General features: G+C 36.5%; 4 protein-coding genes and 1 pseudogene across 7 annotated transcripts; 2 read left to right on the top strand and 3 right to left on the bottom strand.

The window, feature by feature from the left end:
• LOC113752298 (E3 ubiquitin-protein ligase BIG BROTHER-like) lies at window positions 1-684 on the bottom strand. Its single transcript, XM_027296418.1, has one exon. It carries the CDS (start codon window positions 682-684, stop codon window positions 1-3), a length of 684 nt encoding a protein of 227 aa, XP_027152219.1.
• A 2,934-nt stretch (window positions 685-3,618) lies between these two features.
• LOC113753804 (ankyrin repeat domain-containing protein 30A-like) lies at window positions 3,619-5,433 on the top strand. The gene is made up of 4 exons (XM_027298049.1): window positions 3,619-3,995; window positions 4,478-4,588; window positions 4,870-4,950; window positions 5,065-5,433. The coding sequence occupies exons 1-4, from the start codon at window positions 3,738-3,740 to the stop codon at window positions 5,137-5,139; spliced, it is 525 nt and encodes a 174-aa protein (XP_027153850.1). The 5' UTR covers window positions 3,619-3,737; the 3' UTR covers window positions 5,140-5,433.
• A 1,766-nt stretch (window positions 5,434-7,199) lies between these two features.
• Window positions 7,200-8,928, bottom strand: LOC113751075 (flavanone 7-O-glucoside 2''-O-beta-L-rhamnosyltransferase-like). The gene has a single exon (XM_027294935.1). It carries the CDS (start codon window positions 8,763-8,765, stop codon window positions 7,413-7,415), a length of 1,353 nt encoding a protein of 450 aa, XP_027150736.1. The 5' UTR covers window positions 8,766-8,928; the 3' UTR covers window positions 7,200-7,412.
• Window positions 8,929-12,195: 3,267 nt separating this feature from the next.
• Window positions 12,196-14,329, bottom strand: LOC113752297 (annotated as a pseudogene).
• Window positions 14,330-14,855: 526 nt separating this feature from the next.
• Window positions 14,856-19,736, top strand: LOC113751073 (tRNA dimethylallyltransferase 2). 4 transcript variants are annotated; one of them, XM_027294932.1, is made up of 12 exons: window positions 14,856-15,108; window positions 15,231-15,285; window positions 15,395-15,474; window positions 16,626-16,694; window positions 16,961-17,033; window positions 17,132-17,238; window positions 17,441-17,515; window positions 17,860-18,261; window positions 18,802-18,877; window positions 18,967-19,127; window positions 19,237-19,377; window positions 19,467-19,736. In XM_027294932.1, the coding sequence occupies exons 1-11, from the start codon at window positions 14,908-14,910 to the stop codon at window positions 19,354-19,356; spliced, it is 1,419 nt and encodes a 472-aa protein (XP_027150733.1). In that variant the 5' UTR covers window positions 14,856-14,907; the 3' UTR covers window positions 19,357-19,377; window positions 19,467-19,736. The 4 variants fall into 4 exon arrangements, with proteins under 4 accessions (XP_027150733.1, XP_027150734.1, XP_027150732.1 ...); XM_027294933.1 differs by having other exon boundaries at window positions 18,970-19,127; window positions 19,237-19,736; XM_027294931.1 differs by having other exon boundaries at window positions 19,237-19,736.
• The last annotated feature ends 3,129 nt before the right edge of the window (window positions 19,737-22,865 follow it).

Raw genomic sequence — 22,865 nt, 5'->3', positions numbered from 1 at the left:
TTAGCTGCTGTCTTCTTCAATTGCCGTGCGCTTGCAGATTGGACAAACGTTCCTATGCTGCAACCATCTGTTGACGCAATCAGAATGGTATTCATGTCCGCATCCAAGTTTTGCAATTATCTCCTCGTCCTCGAATCCACTTTGGCAGACAACACAAATATCACCCGTTTCATCTCCATCACGATCAGCCGATGTTCGATATTGTCTGGTCCTGAGATTCTTCAATATGGTTTCTTCATTCAAATTGCTATATTGGCCAGATCTTTCCGATGCTTCCAGGAAAGATATCTCTGAAATCCTGATGAACTCTCCATCCAAATTAGCCAACTCTTCTTCATCACCCATCATAAAGAGAACTACTAGTGGCTGTGGCTGTGGCTGTGGCTGATCATCATCGGATTCTTCTTCTTCAACATGGTTATCCTCGGCGGGATAATTTTCCCTTTGAACCTCATCCTCCAAACGAGGTTGAATGTTTTCTCGCCCATATTCGGAATCCACCCGAGGTGTTGAGTAGTACTCTGGATGATCATCATCGTCCCAAGCTGATTGGAGGTTGTGAGGACGATTTTCTTGCATGTAGCGTTCTTGCACCATCATCAGGCGGTTGAAGTAGAGAGGGTCAGGATTTGTTTGGCTGCAAAAACTAACTGGCTGTCGCTGCATAGTTTCAGGAGATTGCATGCTGACTATTGAAACTATAATCCCTGAACAGATTTATTTCTTCAAGTCTTCTTCTTCTTGAACTTCGTTTTGCTGATAGCAATGGTGTTCAAGTCTTCTTGCTGCAGAATTATTGATGACGGACTCCTTTAATAAGCAATGAATAATGATTAGCAGGTCAAATCAACAACGCTGTGCACACACACATATATAGCTTACATTTACCGAATCCTATTCTGTTTTGGTGCAGAATCCTATTCTGTTTTGGTGCAGAATTCTAGTCAGTTTTGGTTTTGGCAAACATCTTACGTGTCGGTTAATCCCACGTTTGTTTAGAAAGTCCTAATCTGTTTTGGCTTTGCAAACGTTTTAGGTTTTGGTTAATCCCTCTTTAATAGAAGACGTCTTTTCTTTCTTAATCTTGGCAAATATGAAATAAAGCCCAGAAGTTACGCTGCATAACCTTTTTTTTCGCCCCGGGAGGGTGGGGGTGGTTAGAATTCTTGTGTTATCTTTACCTTGATTTGCTCAAGAAGAAAGAAAGAAGACTAATCTCCGATTGGACAAACCCCTTATCAATCTAGATATCTTGATTCTCAATAAGTGTACAGGCTACAAACTACATGGTTTTAAAATCATCCAGCCATCTAGTTTCAAACTTTCAATGGTCCTACACCTTTGATAACCAAACTTACACTCCAATCACATTTTATTTTTCATATGTTGCACACCAAAAGGCTATGGGCTACTACATTAGAGAAGCTGGCAAGGAATCAGTGACATAATGACAGATAGAGGGGGATGGGATTTAATTACTCTTAGGTAGAGAAAGCAGCTTTTATTGGATTCAAGTAATAAACAAAAGATACAGAGGAAAAGCGACAAATGATGCAAGATGGACTAGTTAAACTAAAAGCAAACCCGGACTGTGTTGGTGGACGACCCTGTAAGCGACCTATGGTACTGAGGTCATGTCTTGATCCGTGGTGATAATCGGAACCGAACCCACTCGAACTTTTTCCTTTTTTAAAAAAAAAACACTCAGATCAAGTTGAACATAGCCCAACCAAGAACCCTAGTGGAATTTGCTGGACTGAACTGGCCTTAGCTTACCGCTTCCAGTTCCAGTGGCTCTGAGAACCCTGTACAAGGAATTCTCATTATGACATGGGGCCTGCAGAAAAAGAGGCATCAAACTATGCCAACAATGTTGTATGAAAGTTAATAAGAAACTCAGGTCCAAGTAATCTGGGACATTATTGTATATGCATCCGTTGAAAAAAGTGTTACAAAAAAAAAAGTGCATCTCACCCTGTAAATATACACATATTCGATCGAGTGTACAAAAAATACGGTTGAAAGAATATAATCAGATTGTCCCACAAATTGAATGTGCAAATTCTGTAAATCCAAATCTGCTGCATAGACGGTATAAATTGTTGCTAAATCAAACATCACATCCTAAGAAACGTTGCAAATCACATGAAATTTTGGTACAGTTTTTGAGCAGTCAAAAGGTGCACGGGAATGTTGGTTGAATGGAAAATGTCATAAAAGGATTTTCTGCTGCTCCATCACCATCAAATTTTGGATTGCATGCAATCAAGGAATTTTCTGAAGCAGCCAAGCAGGAAAACATTTGTGTAAAAAGTCGAGGTGGGCCTGAAGAAACAGACTAATCATTCACTCCATAGACGTTAAGATTGCAAAGTAGAAGTTAATTTATACAATTGGCCATTATGCAAAAAGTTCTCTACGGGGTGCATAATCTAATTAAGGAGTACACAATCTTTTAACTTTTGCTGTGTTGAATAAAATAGGCATTCAGTCTACGTTAGACAACTGATCAAACCTGTCTCCACCTCAAAAGAAAAGCTTAAATGAGGAAAAAGAAAAAAAACTGTATCATTTTTTCTTGCTGACGAGAAACTTAATTTGAACAAGATCAGATTTTCTTAGACAGTAGCTCCGCGAGGAAATTGGAGGGAAACTTTATCATTAAAGCCAAAAATAACTAGCCAATACCAATATGGAGTTACAACTTACAAACAAATTTTGGTACAAGCAAGCATCTCTTAGGGAAAATTTTGAACTGGGATACAAAATGAAGTGGGATAGGAAAGCAGAAAATGGGAAAGGTGCTGGAGATTCTTGTACAAGCCCCAGCTAAGTTGGAAGGTAATGATGCCTGATAAAGTGAGCTACAAATTTTCACTTCTCTCCTACACATTCTTGGCCTCTAAGGCTCTCAATTTCATCTATTTCAGTGTAGGTGAGCCCTAACCATCAACACTCTTTAAAAAATTGCACATCGCTGCCAAACATTATTGCATTTCCAATTAAGTCTTCTAGCATTGAACACTAAATTATTTAAGTGGATACAAACAATTTATAAACTGCATTCAGTATCCTTTCTTGTTGCAGCATGCATTAATTAAATCAGACATGGTAGTACTAATATTCCTACGTTTTTGGAGGACCCTTAATTGTTTAATTAAAAGCTTATATAATGATTATATAATAGTTTTTAGATGGAATAAGAAATTCTAACGAGGGTCACTAAATAGTCAATATAAGGAAGGTCACTCTGGATATTGCAGTATAAAGTGCATTTGGTTCAAATTTACCAATTTCTGTAGATGAACTGCAGTAGTTAGATGAGTTAGCCAAGATACCTACTTTGGAAAACGGTTGTTTTACCAGAAAGATCTCTAAGTTTCATGTTTGGCTGAGAAATTATCAAGGAAAAGGGCTGTTTTGGAAGATGCTTATCAATGATTAGGCAGGCCCTAATTCTGAAAGCAGCAACTTTCTTTTTACTAGAAGCATAAAGAAAATGTCTCAACGTTCTTGTTGTAATCTATCCTGGGCACTATGGTCATTTCCCTCTGATTGAACTATTTAATATAGGTGCTTACTTTAGAGACAGATAGCCTTGTTTATTAGCATCTGTAAACAGGGAAAACTAGACATCATTTCAAAGCATAAAAAGGCAAAGTAAAGAGAAGGTAAAGGGAGGATTTGATTAGAAACTAGGAGTGATTAACAAGGATCTTTTGGCATTGCCAATATTGATGTCTACACAGATACCAGTGTTGGAGCAGCAGCAACAACAGTCTCAAATGATGCGCTTGAAGACTTCAGGAGTCCTGAATTACAGTGGAAGTCCACTGAATGATGACAAAGAGGAGGAGATGACAAAGTCTGCCTTGTCTGCATTTCGCGCAAAGGAAGAAGAGATTGAGCGGAAGAAAGCTGAGGTCAGGGAGAGAGTTCAGGCTCAGTTGGGCCGTGTTGAAGAGGAAACCAAGAAATTGGCTGAAATTCGCGAGGTAAGTTTTGGATAACTTAGCCAAAAGAAATTAATCAATTTTTCATAATTTCAGATCTTATGATTTTTTTTCTTCTTATGCATATTTGGATAGTTTACCGAAGAACACATCATTCTTCAGCTATGAAACTTTGATAATTCAATCTGCATTCTTTGACAAGCGTTAGAACCATACCATTCTAAGATTCATTCAAATGGGAACTTTGGTGAGGATGTTCTTTGTGAATAAGCCAAAATTTTCGTCCTTACACATCTGTTCCTTTTTTTCCTTTTTGCCCTTTTAACTTTTGTTTATGTCACTTCTTGGAAAGCAATAACGAGTTGTTAAATCAAGAAAATTGAAAGTATACAGTGATTCTTAAATTGATGCATATGAAACCATATAACACTTTTTAGTCATATAGCAGAATGGTTCCATTTATATATTTCTCCTTTATTGACAAAATCAATCTTTTTGAACATGTATGGCTAAAAATCTAGTAGGAGCTTGAAGCTCTTGCCGATCCAATGAGAAAGGAAGTAGCGCTAATTCGAAAGAAGGTTGATCTGCTTAATCGAGAGTTGAAGCCACTTGGACAAACTTGCCAGAGAAAGGTAAAGACTACAGTTAATTTCTAGAATTATCATCTTTTATAATTATGATATTAAGACACTTTTTTATTATAGAAAATTATGTTGCATTAAGGGGAATTTCGTCTGGGAAATTGAAATCCTAGAAGGGCTAATGCCATGTATCTTACGGAAGTAAACTGCAAACATGGTTTTTGACAGGGGAAATTGTCTTGTTTCTATTCCTTGCTTAAACAAATCAAGGTCTGGATGAAGTAGAAAATTGTAATTTTTTTCTCTGCCTAATGAGAGTGTGGTTTTTGCAGGAAAAAGAATACAAAGAGTGCCTTGATGCTTTCAATGAGAAGAGTAGGGAAAAGACTCAGCTGGTTAGCAAACTGATGGAGGTAGGTTTAATACTTCTTGTCTGCAAAACATTTTTATACCACCAGAATAGAGCTAAAGATGTACAATGGCTTTTGCTTTATCTTTATTCTTTCTTGTATTATCTGCTTGGCCAGTTGGTTAGCGAAAGTGAAAAGCTGAGGATGAAGAAACTGGAGGAGCTGAGCAAGAGCATAAATTCCCTGCATTAAAAATTGTGCTAATATTACAAGCAAGATTCCTCTCTGCAGCCTACTTGTGACTCTGCTCTTGGATTTTTGGTTTATAGATTGTGGTCTTATCTATGTCTTTCATTTGTTCTCTAAAATGGGTGGTGCTTTTTTTTTTGTTTTGTTCCTTTTCCTTTTGGGCTGCTGCTTAACTTTTTCTTTTTAACATTGAATTACTCTTAGTCCCCTACATGTGTTGTTGTGAAATGCAAAACAATGACATGGGACTCCGCTTTGCTTTCTCTGTAAATGTGAGATGTCTTCTGTCATTCTAAATCAGAATGTCCAGCTTCCAGTTACTACTATGTATGTAAGATGATTGTTTATCCTTTTAACTACATACAAGACTTCCAATTGTCAATTAACTATTTTCTGGTCCTTCACCTTCCACAACATAGCTCTTTCTGCAACCCTTTTCAACAAATCCTTCAGGTAATAAATACTTTTTAACAAATCCTTCAGGTAATAAATACTTCATCAAACTGGTACAAGCGTTTCCCTTCTGTGAAACTTAAGCACCCACAAGAAATTCATCATACTCAGCTCTAATTCATAAGCTAGTCACACCTCTTCAAATTTCTCTCTTGATAATAAATATTGACTCCCAAGTCCCAACACGTACGAGTCAAAAACAGCAGAAGAAGGATCCATTTTGTTCAGCCACTCCATGATTAAATAAAGAACCATCGCTAGGTTCATTTCCATGATTGTAAACAAGAGGACCAACGGGGTTCACCTCTTTTTTGGACTCACATTCAGTTTGTGCCCCCTTATAGTTCTCAAGAGAATATACATCTTTAGAATTGGAATTAGCCCTTTCAATGTATTTATAAGTTTTCTTTTATGTTAGGCTTTAATTTATATGTATATTAATTGACTGGCTCGATTTTGTGAAGTCCACAATGTTTGTGATTGACTCTGATTGACACCAACATGAATTGAAATTGACTGGCATTAAGGATTGGATAAATCTTCATATGCCTTTAATTCTCAAAATGCTGGTTGACTGTTTAAGTCTTCGTCAATTAGTAGCAAAATAAATGTGTATGATGAACTACCGATAGGCATTTTTAATTCTATTAGGAGCGTTCCCGTTGTTGGTCAATTATCAACTACTTGGCTTGACCAATAGTAGTTGGTCAACGATCAAGATAAATCTTTGTGTTGATTGGAATCAAAGCTTAACCAGCATTTTGGGACTTGGACTCTTTGTTCTGGTGACTGGTAAGGAAAATTGGAGCAACAGCAAGAGTATCAACATAGTATATAGTAAACTACCACCAACGAAATTTCTTGAACCATATTCAAATATGGGGTCTAAGCCCAAAATATTAAGAACTAAAAATTGCCAAATTAGCCCTTAACATTTTTGAAAAATTTTTTAGTCCTTCATATTTAAAATCAGCCAAAAGAATCCCTCAGTTATAAAAATTTTGCGCATTTGGTCCCAAAGCTCATTTTTCTGAGTTTTTCTACAAGAAATGCACGCCTACCTCACGTGTTCATAGTTTCAAGGCCAAAATGGGAATAAAAAATGAGTTTTTCCTTTTCCCTTAATTTTCATCCAACAAACTCTTTACGCATAAGATCTATTGCTCATACAAATTGGGATCCTCATTTTGACCAAATGGCTGTGAAAGTTTTTACTCGGTATGCTCTTGGCCTAGTATCACTGGTGATAGACAATCACTTTTACGTACCAATGAAGATTCTTACATTGTACCTCTTTTTCTACTAATTTTTTGTGCCACATTCTTAATAACAAGTTGGTTACACGTATAACTGAAATGAAAATCTGAGTGTTCCATTTTGCCTTGACAATTATGGGCACATAAGTTAGGCACTCGTTTTTTGGCTGGAAAATTAGAAAAAAATGAGCTCTAGGACCAAACAGGTAAAATTTCTATATTTGAGGAACTATTTTGGCTGGTTAATAATGTGAGGAACTAAATTTTTTTTTTTTTTTTTTCAAAAATGTGAGGGGCTAAATTGACAATTTTTCCTATTGAAAATCGTGTTTCGCTTATGAGGTGTTCTGTGAAGTTTCATAGAGTTGCAGAGAATATGCTACAAGCCTACAACATTAAAAGCAGGGTGGTTTATCTGCTAATGGTGTACACAAATCGATTATTGTACATTGAGCTATTCGATAATTCATGGTCACTCCTTCACAAGCTGCAGAAGCCTCTCCTCTACATGATCAATCTCTTGATCACCTTTCTCCTTTATTTTTTGAGTTATTCGAAAATTCACGATCACTCCTTGACAAGCTGCAGAAGCTTCTCCACTACATGATCAATCTCTTGATCACCTTTCTCCTTTATTTTGTTACTCAATTCTCTAACTTTCTTTCTAACTTCTTTTCCTTCTTCTTGCAAGACAACTTGTTTGATCACTCTTGCAATCTCTTCCTCTCTGAATTTCCCATTTTCCCTTCGTACTTCTATTCCTACACCAAGCTCCGCAACCAATCTTGAAGTCAGGGGCTGATCAAGATGCATAGGCATTGCGATAATTGGAACACCAAATGCTAGACTCTCAAGTGTTGAACTCCAACCACAATGACTCGCGAATCCTCCAATGCTTGGATGGCTCAGTATTTTCACTTGTGGCGCCCAACCTTCCACAACCATACCTCTCTCTGCTACCCTCTGCTGAAATCCTTCCGGTAATACTTCCTGCAAACTGGTAACATTTTCTCTTCCATGAAATCTAACCACCCATATGAAGCTCACCATGCTCAATTCTAAACCAGAAGCAATCACTTCAATTTCTTCTTTGGAGAGAAAATATTCAGTCCCGAATGAGACGAAAACAACAGAGGAAGGACCCCTTTTGCTCAGCCACTCCAAGAACACCATATCACTTGATCTATTTTCAGGTTCTTGAACAAGAGGACCCACAGGGATCACCTCTTTTTTGGTCATCTCAGAGAAATAATCCATATGTTTCTGTTCAATCTCACTTAAGGTCTTAACCAGGAAAAAATTTGTAGATTTCTCAATGCACTGGGAGTATCTTTCCTTGTTTGTAAGACCATTTGACACATTATACATGAACTGCACTAGTTCCTGACGCGTAATTTTTGGGAAATTCAGCTCTGGAATTGGATAATCCAAATCAGGATATTCAGTGCAGTGAAACAAGAAGGCACCAATGGATGCAGAACAACTCATAAAATGTACAGATGGGATGTTGTTCTCTTCTTGAGCAGCAGCTGGTGCCCAAGGTTGCAGAAAATCATAGATTAAAAGGTGAGGTTTGAGATCCTTGAGGATATCAAGAAAACAATCTTTTCCTCCATCAAAGGCAGTTTTCAGGGCAGGCATGAGATGGGGTGGAAGATTTTTGGTGGAATGATATTCAGAAGGTAGTTCTGAGGTTGAAGGAAGAAGAATATCTATGAATTGGATTGAAGAAGACAGCTCATATTTTACAGCAAGATTCTCTCTAAATGGACTCAAATTAACAGGGGTGGAACATATGTATACCTGGAAATTCGAATTTCTGCTGGTAAGTTTCTTGGCTAGCTCCAAGAAAGGCGATACATGGCCATGTGCCAACCATGGCAACATCAAAATCCGTATAACATCCTCTTTTGAGTCCATAATTTGATCTCAAACCTCAGCAGGGATGGATGATTTCTTAGAGAAGTGGTTAATTTCGGATTGGACTTTTCAAGGTAGCACAAAATAGCCACTATGATCTCTAGAATGGTCTTCCCCTTCTACTGCAGATTGATTAATAGATGAGCATTAACAATTCGGTTCGGCGGCGGAGTGAACCAACCAGAAGCAGCAGCCGAAACAATGTGCTGTTGACCAGCCAGGACAATGCAAATTATGACACGTCATTCCATTTTGGTAAATTGTAATTTACCCATAGAAGTTCATAGAATAAGAGAACATGGCCATTGGGCATTGGCTGATACTCATTAGACTATGAACAAGACTATGACCTTTTTTTTTTTCCCAGCAAACATTGTATAATCTATTTTATCCTAATCTAGGGGAAGGGGAGTCTAAAGAGACTTGTGTTAGGGATTAGTGAGTATACAGACTCAACTAGACCAAGAGAGTGTTATAGCACTACCCTTAGATTTTTTTTTTGCTGTAGATAAGATTTGAACCCTCACCTACAGTCCAAAGAGGAACTTAAGTCCCTCCCTGGTGGCCACTGAGCTAAGCTTAGTGGTTACTATGGCCTTATTCTCGTTGTTTTAGATTTTGCAAAATTTAATTTTGGTAAGTTGTTATAGAAACTAATTAGAATAAGTAAAAGCTACTTTTTGGATAATTATAAATTTTAACTTTTTTTTTTGGTATTAAAAAATCTATAGTCTAAATACAATATCAAATGAAAACATTTCAAAAATTGATTAATCATGATCAAAATCTGTAATCAACTAAAATAATCAATCGACAACAAACCTTATTAAGGTTTCGCCTAAAAGGCCAATAAATGTCACAAAAGATTGAAGTTCAGAATTAAAATTACATCATGTCCAAAAAAAGGAGGGCCAGAAATTCATTATTTTTTTCCGCTCTCTCCTCGACAATTGTCATTTTCGGTCATCAAATTAATATTATCCCTTCTACCAATTTTCCAATGTCTCTCTTGCTTGTTGCAATTAATGTACGAATAGAAAAGTAGAAATCTTTTTTTTTTTTCTCAACTAAAGAACTTCGAGTATCTTTTTTGAAAATCAAAAGGTTCCAATCTATAACTAATAGCAATTCATTAAACACAATCCGAGTTTATAAAAAGTACTTGAATAATGTAAAATGTTAAGTAAAATAACTCTGTTACAAACTTGAAAATCTTTAAAATGATTCGAGAAAGCGTACAAAATAAAGCTCAAAAAATAGTCGCCTTCAGTTGACAAACCTTTACATTCAAATTTCAACTACAATTTCATAAGCAATAAAATTAGTAAAGGATATCTTTTCTTTTTCTTTAAATGAGAAACTTAAAGAGGACATTAGTACAATTTTAGTAAAGATTGAAACCAACATCATAAAAATAAAAAGGCCAATATTAGAAATACAAACCCTTAATTTTTTTCTTTTATGACTTTCGACCCCTTGAAATTTCGCTTTCGCCATTACTGCTTACCTCCAAAATGTTCTGCGCCGGCTGCGCAGAAGCAAGGGCAGGTGGCAGAGAACCAGAATCTCCAGCACCCGCTCAACCCATATAACTGAACCCGAACCCGGATTCAAGTTCGGGTCTAAAGTCCAAACAATACTGGTAATCATGGGGAGCAACCGGGTCTGGCAATTCCAAACATGCTAAATCATCAACGCCGACTCCATGCAGGTAAGCACAAAACTGAAAGCTTAAATTTTTATTTCTGGGTTTCGTGTAAAGCTTTATAAATTAACTCGTCTCTTTTTCTTTTTTGGGAAATTTGTTCTTTGGCCGTGTTTTAACAGGTATACTAGGGATTAGATGTTCTTACTAATAACGTGCCCAGGGTCTGTTTAGTTTTCATTTTAATAGTTAAATAGTTACTATATTTGATTGCTAATGTGTTAGTTTTAGTGTTCCCTGTTTTGTATTTGTTGATATGGATGTTTGGCTAGGATTGCCACATTGTTTGTTGGGGGCAATCAGCCCGAACGTTGAATTTACAGCTAAACATTTTCGGGATGCTGCTATTATTCCTGTAAGATATTTTTAGAAAAGTTATCAATTTTTGTTGTGAGATTAGTACTTCTATTGCAATGTGAATGTTACTTGCAGCATTTTTGGTGGGATCATTGTGAATTGCGGATTATAAATGACGGTTGTAATTGATGTTGTGTTTTTATAATGTCTGCATGTGAATTAAATTGGTTTCAAGTAGTTCATTTTGAATTGAAGGGGCAATGTGGTTAGGTCGAGCTTGAGTGTGTCTCAACCAATAAACGGATGAGGTTCTGCTATGCTCGAATAGGATTGATCAGCACTTGAGCATGGTCAAACTAGAGTTCGGAGTAGTCAATTATTGCTTTTAATCTTGGGTGCTCAAGTGCACTGGAACTTGAGTTGGAGCAGCTGGTAAAGTATTTTTGTTTTTTAACCGAGCTTAATTTAGTAAGTATACCAGTAAAATATTGTTTTTTGGAAATGTATAATATACATGAAGAAATTAGCTTCAACAACTTTGCTAGCCGAGTATCCAACTTGAGTTTGGTTGGAATATGCGCTCAAGTGATTGGTTACGGTCAAGTGGTGTCAAGTTTTTGAGTGTATCAAGCTTGAGCTGCTCGCGAGCAGCTTGGTTTTTCGGTGGAACTAAGCTGAAGTTTGCTGCAAAGCGGCACGATGCTTCAATCTTTTTTGTTGTTGGTTTGTTACAACTGGTAGTGCCTTGCTAGTTGGCTTTGGAAGTTCCAAAATGAGCCAGAAACTCTTACTATGTTTTTCCCGACCCATGTACTCCTTTGAGGTTTCGAAGCCAAACCTGCGCATGAGATGATACAATTTCATTTCACTGATTTTGTGAACTCAAGGGATGAAAATCTTTTATAGAGAAAGCCTTAACATCTTAATCATAATTGACGAAGGACGAGAACCAGTAGGAACTAGGAACAGAAAGTTTCCCCCTTTCTAATGCTGTTTTGTACATCGTTAATAGTTTCACTTTGTCTTATTTGTCTGAGAAGCTACTATTCTCAAGAAGCTGTATTAGTGTGAAATTGTTTCATTATGCATCCGTTCTTTTTGGCCATCACATTCTATAACTTCATTCATGATTGATTTTCTAGATAATCAGGGTGATATGGTCAAATTGAAACTTTATTTCAGGTAAATCTTTATTAACTTTTATGTCAAATTGAAACTGCTCTTCAATCCAGCGTCTAGACAGTTGGACTCTGACAGCCTTCCGGTTATCTTGTTTTTGCTGGCATGGTATAAGATATTACATGTCAAGGAGATATATATATATGCAACTCTTTCCTCCTAAAATTGATATTTCACAGCGTTATATTCGTTTTTTTTTTAACATAATACTGTGTAGACTTTGATACTCCTGTTTCCTCCACCATTGTCTCATGTCTGGGCTCTTGTATGTCCATTCCTTGTGATGAATCTCGAGGGCATGGAAGGAAACTCTTCATTTGGTAATCCTGGTAAAGCTTTTTCTTTTAATATCTACATTTCGATTAACAGATGGCCCAAATATATGTCTGAATGGTGAAATTTATGCGCGTGTGATGCTGCTTTTGACAGGCCATAATGTTCGCAATTGTGTCTCTCTTTTTGGGGGTTTTCCGAAGGTTTGAAGAGTTATGGTTGGAATGAGAGCAGAGATTGCTAAGACATTAAAAGCAATGAAGTTTATTGTAAAATGACACATACAAATCCCTTGTCTTACACTGAATAATGCAAAAATTGATGATCGCTCCTTAACAAGCTGCAGAAGCTTCTTCACCATCTTCCTTCTTCTTTGTCCTTTTTTTGGGTAAGTACCTTCTCCTTTATCTTGCTACTTAAAAGAGATTAACCTTTTTTTCTGACTTTTTTCCCTTCTTCTTGCACGACAACTTGTTTGATCACCGATGCAATCTCTTCTCTGAATTTTCCATTTTCCCTTCGTACTTCAATTCCTACACCAAGCTCCGCAACCAATCTTGAATTCAGGGGCTGATCAAGCTGCATAGGCATTGCAATAATTGGAACATCGAATGCTATAAGTGTTGAACTCCAACCACAATGACTCGCGAATCCTCCAATGCTTGGATGGCCCAGTATTTTCACTTGTGGCGCCCAACCTTCCACAACCATACCTCTTTCTGCTACCCTCTTCTGAAATCCTTCTGGCAAACTAGTGACATTTTTTCTTCCATGAAATCTAACCACCCATATGAAGCTCACCATGCTCAATTCTAAACCATAAGCAATCACTTCAATTTCTTCTTTGGAGAGAAAATATTCGGTCCCCAATGAGAAAAAAATAACAGAAGAAGGACCCCTTTTGCTCAGGCACTCCAAGAACACCATATCACTTGATCTATTTTCAGGTTCTTGAACAAGAGGACCCACAGGGATCACCTCTTTTTTGATCTTCAGAGAGTAATAATCGATATGTTTCTGTTCGATCTCACTTAATGTCTTAACCAGTACAAAATTTGAAGATTTCTCAATGCATTGGAAGTATCTTTCCTTGTTTGTGAGACCGTTTGACACATTATACATGACTTGCACGAGCTCCTGATGCGTTTTTTTTTTGTGGCAAATTCAGCTCCTGAAACGGGTAATCCAAAGTGAGACAATCAGCAGTGTTCGAAGAAGGCACAAGTTGATGCAGCACTAACTAGGAAAAGTACAGATGGGATGCTCTCTTCTCGAGCCACAGCTGCTGCCCAAGGTTGTAGAAAATCATAAATTACAAGGTCAAGAAAATAGTCTTTTCCTTCATCAAAGGCAATTTTGAGGACAGGCAAGAGATGTGGTGGAAGGATTTTGGTGGAGTGATACTCTAGGAGGGAGTTCTAAGGTTGAAGGAAGATAATGAATGTCTACGAAACGAATCGAAGAAGAATAATTGTATTTTTCAGCAAGATATTCTGAAAATGGACATAAATTAACAGGGGTGGAACATATATATACCTGGAAATTTGAATTTCTGCTGGTAAGTTTCTTGGCTAGGCTAGCGCCAGGTTGATAAAAGAGCACCTGTGATATCTAGAACTGAATGGTTTCCACAACTGGTAAACCAACCAGAAATTAGGAAATCAAAAGAGTAATTGGCAGCAGAACCCATGTGCAGATATGCAATAATGCAAACAAACAGAAATTAGGAAATTGGATAGATAGATCCACACCAAAACCCCTGTGCATATAAACTATTGACAGGCAAGACAATAAAAATTATGATACTTTACCACTTTTTTTTGTTAAATTTCACTTTAGCCTAAAGAGATTATATGAGCACCCCTAATAGGCTAATACAAAGTTACATATGGATGCTGCTAAGATGAGTATAAACCAGAATTTTATGGTTTGACCTAAAAATCCAATAAAGGTTGCTAAAGATGGAGAAGTTCAAATTACATCATGTCCAAAAAAAAAAAAAAAAAAAAAAAAAGAAACTAAAGTAAGTTTCCCCTACTCTATCCTTACCATTTAAAACCATAATCTTCATCTCTGGGCTTCTGTCCGCACAAATTTCATCTTTCTTCATCAATTTAAGTATCTGTCCCTTCTACATCTTCAATATATTTTTTCTCTTGCTTGTTGCAATTTAAGGTATGAAAAAAGTAGAAATCTTTTCCCTCAACTCAAGAATCGTGCAATTTCGTTTTTCAAAATCAAAAGGTTCCATTCTATTACTAGTAGCAATTCATATCAAATCCATTTTTTCTTAAAAAAAGAGTACCTCAATTATTTGAGACTTTGCGTAAAGGAAACAATAGAAACTTGTATAATTAAAGGGTTCAAGAATTCATTCAAAATAAAGCTTCAAAAATTTGTCATATTGAGTTTAAACAATATTATATGAGTTGTTTTTTCTTTCAAATGAAAAAACTCGAAGAGGAGATTATATAATTTAAACAAATATTAAAACCTATATCGTAAAAACTTAAAAGAAGTACCTAACAAAGGGCATATACTAAGAAAATACAAAACCTTTTCTCTCTTTTGTTGCATTTCGACCCCGTGAAGTTCCGGTTTCGCCTCCCTCAAAAAAAAAAAAAAAATGTTTCGGTTCTGCCCTCACTTTTTTTTACCTCCAAAATCTTGTACGGCGGCAGAGGAGCAATGGCTAGTGGCGGAGAACCAGAACCTCCGAAAACCGAACCCCCAACAAATTTGAACCCGAACCCACATTTAAATTTGGGTTCAAATTCCAAGCCCAAGGTACTGGTAATCATGGGAGCAACCGGGTCTGGCAAATCCAAACTTGCTATCGACCTCGCCTCCCACTTCCCCATCGAAATCATCAACGCCGACTCCATGCAGGTAAATGCAAAACTAAAAAAGCTGCAATTTTTATTTCTGGGTTTTTTCTTTTTGAAGGTTTACAGATTTATTTGTCTGCTTTAAAACAAAAAATTATTATTTTTTTGGCTGTGTATTTATAGGTTTACAAGGGATTAGATGTTCTTACCAATAAGGTGCCAGTCCAAGATCAAAAGGGTTTGTTCAGTTTTCTTTTTTTATAGTTGAATAGTTAATATATTTGAATGCTAATGTGTTGGCTGAAGTAGTGCCTGATGTGTATTTGTTAATATGGATGTTTGGGCAGGAGTGCCGCATCATTTGTTGGGGACAATCAGCCCGACTGCTGAATTTACAGCTAAATATTTTCGGGATGCTGCTATTCCTGTAAGATATATTCAGAAATGTCTCAATTTTTGTTAAAGAGATTGGTACTTTCATTGGATTTTTTATATCATTTACAGCAACTAAGGTGGGATTATCACGAATTGTGATTTATGAAGGACGGTTGTAATTGATGTTCTGTATTTGTAAAGTCTGTATGTAGATTAAATTGGTTTCAAGTACTTAAGTTTGAGTTGGAGGTGCAATGTAGTTAAGTTGAGAATCTGGCTTGTCGAGTCAAGCTCAGCTAAAACTGAAGTAGTTTGAGCACTATCAAGCTCACTAGGCCGAGCTTGAGTTTGTCTCAGACCAGTTAAAGGATGAGGTTGAGCTCTGCTCGCATAAGATTGATGAGCACTTGAGCTTGGTCAAATTGGAGTTCAAACTAGTGAATTAATTATCGGTGCTTAAGTGTACTGGAACTTGAGTTGGAGCCGGTAAATTAGTTAACCGAGCTTAATTTACCAAGTATACCAGTACAATAAATATCTGAAAATTTATAAAATAAATGAACAGAGTAGCTTTGACAACTTTGCTTGCCGAGCATCCAGCTTGAGCTTCGTTACAATATGCACTCAAATAGCTGGACCTAGCTCAGACTTGGCCACAACTAAGAGGAGTCAAGCTTTTGACATCATCGAGCCTTAGCTGCTTGCAAGCAGCTTGGTTTATTTGTGGAACTATATTGAAGTTCGCTGCAAACTGGTACGATGCATCAAGTTTTTGAGTTGTTGGTTCACTACAACTAGTTTTGCTTGCTGGCTGACTTTGGAATTTCCAAAATAAGGCTGAAACACTTAAAAATGTTTTTGCTGATCCATGTGCTTTTTTGAGGTTTCACACTTAAACAGCTGCATGAGATTTTACCATCTCATTTTGGTGATTTTCTGAATTTGAGGGATGGTATCTTTTATGTACAAAAGCTTTGTGTCCTAAGCATATCTGACAAAGAAAGTGCACCAGAAGGAACAGGAAGTTACCACTTTCTTTCTCTTTTTGTACATCATTCAATAGTTTTACTTTGTCTTCTTTGTCTGAGGAGCTAATGGTCTCAAAAAGCTATATTAGTGTGGAATTGTTTCTTTATTGCATCCAGTTTTCTGTTTCTTTTTGGCTATCACATTGTATAACTTGGTTTGTGATTGATTTGCTAGATAATCAGTGAGATATGGTCCCGTAAGCGATTGCCAGTCATAGTTGGAGGAACTAATTACTATATTCAGGTAAATTTACCTTTTTTTTTTCTGCTATTCCATATTGAAACTGCTGCTGGCATCCAGATGGTTTTGACTTGACAGGCTTCCAAATAGCTTTTTTTTTTTCCTTAAAGATTTTACATTGTACGTGAAGTCCAGTTGAGATATATGCTATTCTTCATCCTAAAAATGTTCTTTCACGCGTTAAATTTGTTTTCCAACATTCTTTTGTTGTCTTAATTTTTTGTAGACAATTGATACTCCTGTTTTCTCCACGCTTGTCTCATGTCTAGGCTCTTGTGAGTCCTTTCCTTTTAGATGAATCCAGGGAGGACATGGAAGAAAACACTTCATTTGGAAATCCAGGTAGATCCTTTATTTATAGTATACTATCAAGGTATAAGATGGCCCAGATAAATATCTGAATGGTAGAATCTATGTATATGTATTATTGCTTTTTATAGGTGATAAAGAAGCAGATGAAGCAGAGAATTTTGCCTACACATATGAGAAACTTAGAGAACTTGACCCTGTAGCATCAAATAGAATTCATCCTAATGATCAGAGAAAGGTTAGTATATTGCCTACTCATGTGTCACTGTTTTCTTCACTGATTTTGAAGTATAAGCAGGGAACTCAGTGTTTCAAATGCTTATTTCACTTTGTAAAAGAAAGGATGGAAAAAGAGAGAAAATTGTGATAAATTTGGTTTGCTGAAGGTTCGGGGGATTTGTATTTCCTGATTCTCTTCATTCTGTTTCACATTAATGCAGATAACTCAATACCTAAGTTTATATGCACGGTTTGGTGTTCTTCCAAGCAAACTTCTACATGAAAAGGCCATGGAGGTTTGTTTCTTTGCATGAAATATCTGCATCGTTATAGTTGTCTCTGTATAGAGAGGATCTACATAGTATGGATACTGAGTTCTTTCATTTTTGGCATCTTACTGTAATAGATGATGACCCTTTTGTTGAACTTTTTTGATATTCATGTAGATGTTCCCTTTTTTTGATGTAAGATATTTTGCTTAATTGTATGCTGTTGCCTTCCACGGTTAGCATGTTGTTTCTTCAGAACAGTGTGAAAAGAAGTGCTATCAGGAAAGAGCCATCTGATGAGTTGCAATGATATACATTGAGGTCTCCTCGTGGTTTTGAATAACTTTCCTACTCTGCTGGTGGCAGGGCAGAACTGGGGTCGTGTTGATAATTGCAAATATGATTGCTGTTTCATTTGTGTAGATGCATCTCTACCTGTACTCGATGACTATGTTGGGAAAAGGGTTGACTGCATGGTCAATTCTGGTCTACTTGATGAAGTTTTTGATATTTATAAGTTGCATGTGGATTGTACACGAGGATTACAGCAGGCAATTGGGGTCCGTGAGTTTGCAGATTTTCTGAGGTGTTATGTTTCTGAATGTGAAAGTCGTCATGGCAATGCCCATTACCTGATTTCAGCTGATAAGTCAATGAAAGCAGATATGCAGCAAATCCTAGATGGTACCAACAAGAACCAACAACTGCAAGACCTACTAACAGAAGCCATAGAAAGAGTAAAATTGAACACAAGAAGACTTGTTCGCCGCCAAGTAAGCCGATTTATGTGTGTATTTGCCTTTCTATAGAGCAAGTAAACGAGTTAATGCCACAGTAATGCTTATGGAGATTCCCCAGGATTGGCAATTTTCCTGTTTATATGATCCTTTCCACACCAAGCATGTTGCACCTCTATCTTGGATCATAAATTCTAATGGGTCGCCATCTTCAACATATGTGTCCAGTTGTGTCCCGTTATCGGTAGTGCAGCAAGTTTAGAAACTTGTTTTAGTTAATAAAGTAAAACTATTGGTCCATCAATAATTTTCTATAGAATCTGCTGTCAGGTAATTTATTGCAGCTTTCACCTGGAAGAAAACAAATCCATGCATATTAAAAGTGAAAAAGGATAGGGGGAAAAGTAATTACACTAGTTCTTTATGCTAAGAGTTGATGCCAAATCAGTTCAAAGTTGCTCCTTTGGTGATAATTGGTTTTTTTTTAAAATTTTTTAAAGCATCCCTCAAAATAACCAGGATATTTTTCCTAATATAAATTTAAAGATCTTACTATGCTGTCCTTGTTATCCACAGAAGAGAAGGCTTGGACGACTGCAGATGCTGTTTGGGTGGAGCATACACTTTGTTGATGCAACAGAATCGATATCTTGTACGTCTTCTGATGTTTCAAAAGTTGCTTTTCTGCCTTTCTGAAAGCCACTTTACCTCGTAAGTATGAATTGGATTGCATATGCTCAGCAGGTGTTTCTGATGATTTATGGGCAACTCAAGTTGTTGAACCCTCTGGCAGAATAATCAGATCTTTTCTTCATGACAATGCTTGCTCAGACGAGCCCAGAAATGGTTCTGAAGAAATGAATTTGATTCCAAGGGACCTCTGGACCCAGTATGCATGTGAGGTTAGTAATGGTAGTCAGCAAAGCTTGTAACCTTCCCTGCGCCTTCCCTCCCCAACCATCCTTTACCCTGGTTTTCTTGTGCGTATCTGAGGTTTCTATTTTCTGCTAGGCGTGTGGAAATAGGGTACTCCGAGGGGCACATGAGTGGGAGCAGCATAAACAGGGCAGAAGTCACCGAAAACGAGTATCTCGGCTTAAAAAGTCTGGAAGGTCTGTCTCTGTAGGGTGACAATCAGACAACGTTGTGCAGGTAAATTACTCAAACATGCTATGGTGTTTCATCTCCTTCTGAACGCAAATCCAGTTGCTTGCTACGGAAAAGCGTCGAGAGTTCTACAGCTTAGAGCAGTTGATGCCTACAAAATCCCGCACTGCATTAACCTGGTGGTTTGCTGGGTCGGGCAATCCTTTTCTCTCTCAGACAAACAACGAAATCGAAACAACCAATGCTTCAAAATGTAGCCGGCCTGCTGTAGTATTACTTGCTGGTGGAGTCGAGACCTGTTTCTGTAGGGAACCATTACCTATTTCTTTAAGTTCATATCATTGTCTACAATACTATGTGTTGGGTGCCCAAATTATTTAATTTTGAATATTATTTTACTTGCATGACGAACATGCTCTTCAATTGCTTTTTTATCTTCCTGACCATTTTTTTTGTTATGTTACATGTAGTGCATCGTTGAAAGTGTTACAGTAATTATTTGAAAGTAATATTCTATATAAACACAAATTCAGCGAAAAAAAAAGGTAAGAGTTTAAGTCCAATTTATCTATTGCAAAGGCTTTCAAACTCTTTTGCTTTTCAAGTGCTATTCTTCTTTTTGAATTCTTGAATGGGTTTAATTCTTTTTAGGGATGGGCTGATTGTACGATTGTATTTTGATTTGTTGAGCATGCAAGCTGGAAAGGGTATTTTATATGATTTCAGAGGTGCAATCATTACTTGAATTTTAAAATTCACGAAAATTTCTTGGCTAATCTACAATTTATTCAAATTCGAGGGGCTCCTAAAACATAATATGACAGCGCCACCGTCATATTAATAATTGTAGATTGGCTGATCTACAATTTATTCATCGCCACGTGTATGCTTACGTAATTTTTTTAATTATTTTTTTGACACCTTCTAATAAGTATGTATAACATATTATTTTTCTCAAATATTGTTTTGCTTGTATCATGATTACAATTTTCAATCAATTTCTTAATTTTTTTAAAAATTTTGTTTATTTCACTTAGATCACATGATAAAAAATATTACGGTAATTATTTTAAATAATATTTTGAATAATCTCGTGTCCAAATTCGATGAACATTCTACTTTTATGCTGAAGATTCCTATCAATATCAACGGCCTCAAAATTCTTGGGATGGAACAAGAAGATGAAAAAGTTTTACGACTTGTTCAATAATCAAAGATTAGCTCTTAGATTAGTGGGTCGTGGCGCACTCCTCCGATTTGATGTGCCGTGGTGCACTCTAAGATTAGGATTCGAATCTTATTTTGGACTTGAACTCCCGTGACTCGCTCGGGGTCGTTGCGTGGGGCCGTGGCACACTCCTCCAATTTGGTGTGTCGGCTCGAGTCGTAAGGATTCGAGTCGGTCATGTTCCGGTTACAAAAAAAAAAAAGATTAGCTCTAAGTGCCGATTCCTCGGCTTCATTTCATCGTATGGACTTTTCGATAAAACTTGCGTTATCTTCCGCATCGTTCACTATTTAACCGGACTGGACAATCTTCTCATTTTCTCATTTTATACGAAAACAATTAGATTTGCCAGCTGCAGAAAACATTTACCCTGGCCCTTTTTTTTTTTTTTTGGGGAACTGGCCTCACGATTTTCCCTCCTAAATCTGGTAATATTTCCTTCTTCAAAAAACAAACTTTTCTGCAGCTGTCACCATAATGTAGAGGTGTTCACATTCTTAGAAATTGAAAACTAATTCGACAAGAAATAATTGTAGCGGCAACTACTTTATTGTCAAAGATGTAATCATGCTTGGCATCAGATTAATTAATTAATGCTTTCTCATTTGGCAATCCAAAAGTTAAACTTGTGATGATTGCATGCTTAATATATAGTGTTAAGATAAGCCAAATAAAATGAATACTTTTTCGGTGAGATGAAGAATGAATATCAGATCGTGACTCACGAGTATTTATGAAATTATAGAATTTGCTTGAATTGTTATTTTTTAGAGTTTTTTTTTAAGAAAAATATATTATAGCGATTGATGGAACAAGAATATTAAACAAGATGAAGAATGAATATCAGGTCGTAACTCACGAGTATTGAACATTCTTGTTTTATGGCTGAAGATTGCCGTCAATATCGAGTTTTTTTAAAGAAAAATATACTATAGCGATTGATGGAACAAGAATATTAAACAAGATGAAGAATGAATATCATGTCGTAACTCACGAGTATTGAACATTCTTGTTTTATGGCTGAAGATTGCCGTCAATATCAACGGCTGATGGAACAAGAAGAAGATGAAAAGGTTTTACAGATTGTACAACAACTGAGGATTAGCGCTCAGTGCCGATTCCTCTGCTTCATTTCATTGAATTGACTTTTCGATAAAACCTGCATTATCTTCAGTACTTCGTTCATTATTTAATCGGACTGGACTATCTTTTCATTTCCCATTTTATATGAAAACAATTAGATTTGCCAGTTGCAAAAAACATTTACACTGGCTTTTTCTTTTCTTTTCTTTTGAGAATTGGCTTCACTATTTTCCCTCCTAAATCTGGCAATATTTCCTTCTTCAAAGAACAAACTTTTCTGCTGCTATCACCATAATATAGAGGTGTTCACATTGTTAGAAATTAGAAACTAATTCGACAAGAAATAATTGTAGTGGTAACTACTTTATAGTTGATGAGTACAATATAGATAGGGGTGTCAACGGGTTGGGTTTGGACTAGAATTGAAAATTCCGGACCCAGACCCGAACCGACTTGTATACTCGACGGGTCTTGACCTTAGAGTCCTGGAATCCGATCAGACGGGTTCGAGTCGGGTCCAGATCTAAAAGGTTCAAATTTAAATATTTCAAAATTAAATGCAAAATCAATCACAAATCCAATCTCCAAATTTAAACAAATCAAATTACAAAGCTAAATTATAAATAACTCGCAATAGTCAATGCAAAACTAATTACAAATCAATCTACTGAGTCATTACTAAATTGTTAGTTTGGTAAAAGAATATATTTAGAATTATTTATATTTTATAATTATTAATATATTGTTCGAATCTGGGTCGAATACTGGTCGAAATCCTATATTCCATATCCGATCTATTTTTTTTGCTAGAGTAAATGGGTCCGGATCCGAATTCGTGTATCAAAATTATTTTTCAACCCAAACCCGAAAAAATTTATCGGATCTGGGTCGAGTCCGGGTCCAAACCCAACCCGTTGACACCCTTAAATATAAATATTGTCAAAGATGTAATCATGCTTGGCATCAGATTAACTAATTAATGCTTTCTCATTTGGCAATCCAAAAGTTAAACTTGTGGGGATTGCATGCTCAATAGATACTGTTAACATAAGCCATATAAAATGAACACTTTTTCGGCACCATAAAAAATGAATATCAGGTCGTGACTCACGAGTGTTGATTACGGTTTGAAACTATAGAATCCTGTTGAGTTGCTATCATTTAGAGTTTTTTGTTTTATAGAAAAATGTACTATAGTGATTTCATATATATGAAATAAAAA

Source organism: Coffea eugenioides, chromosome 11 (genome assembly GCF_003713205.1).
Source record: "Coffea eugenioides isolate CCC68of chromosome 11, Ceug_1.0, whole genome shotgun sequence".
In the NCBI taxonomy this organism is placed as follows: Eukaryota; Viridiplantae; Streptophyta; class Magnoliopsida; order Gentianales; family Rubiaceae; genus Coffea; species Coffea eugenioides.
Note: the sequence above shows the minus strand (reverse complement) of the source record. Positions and strands in the feature narration are given on the sequence as shown.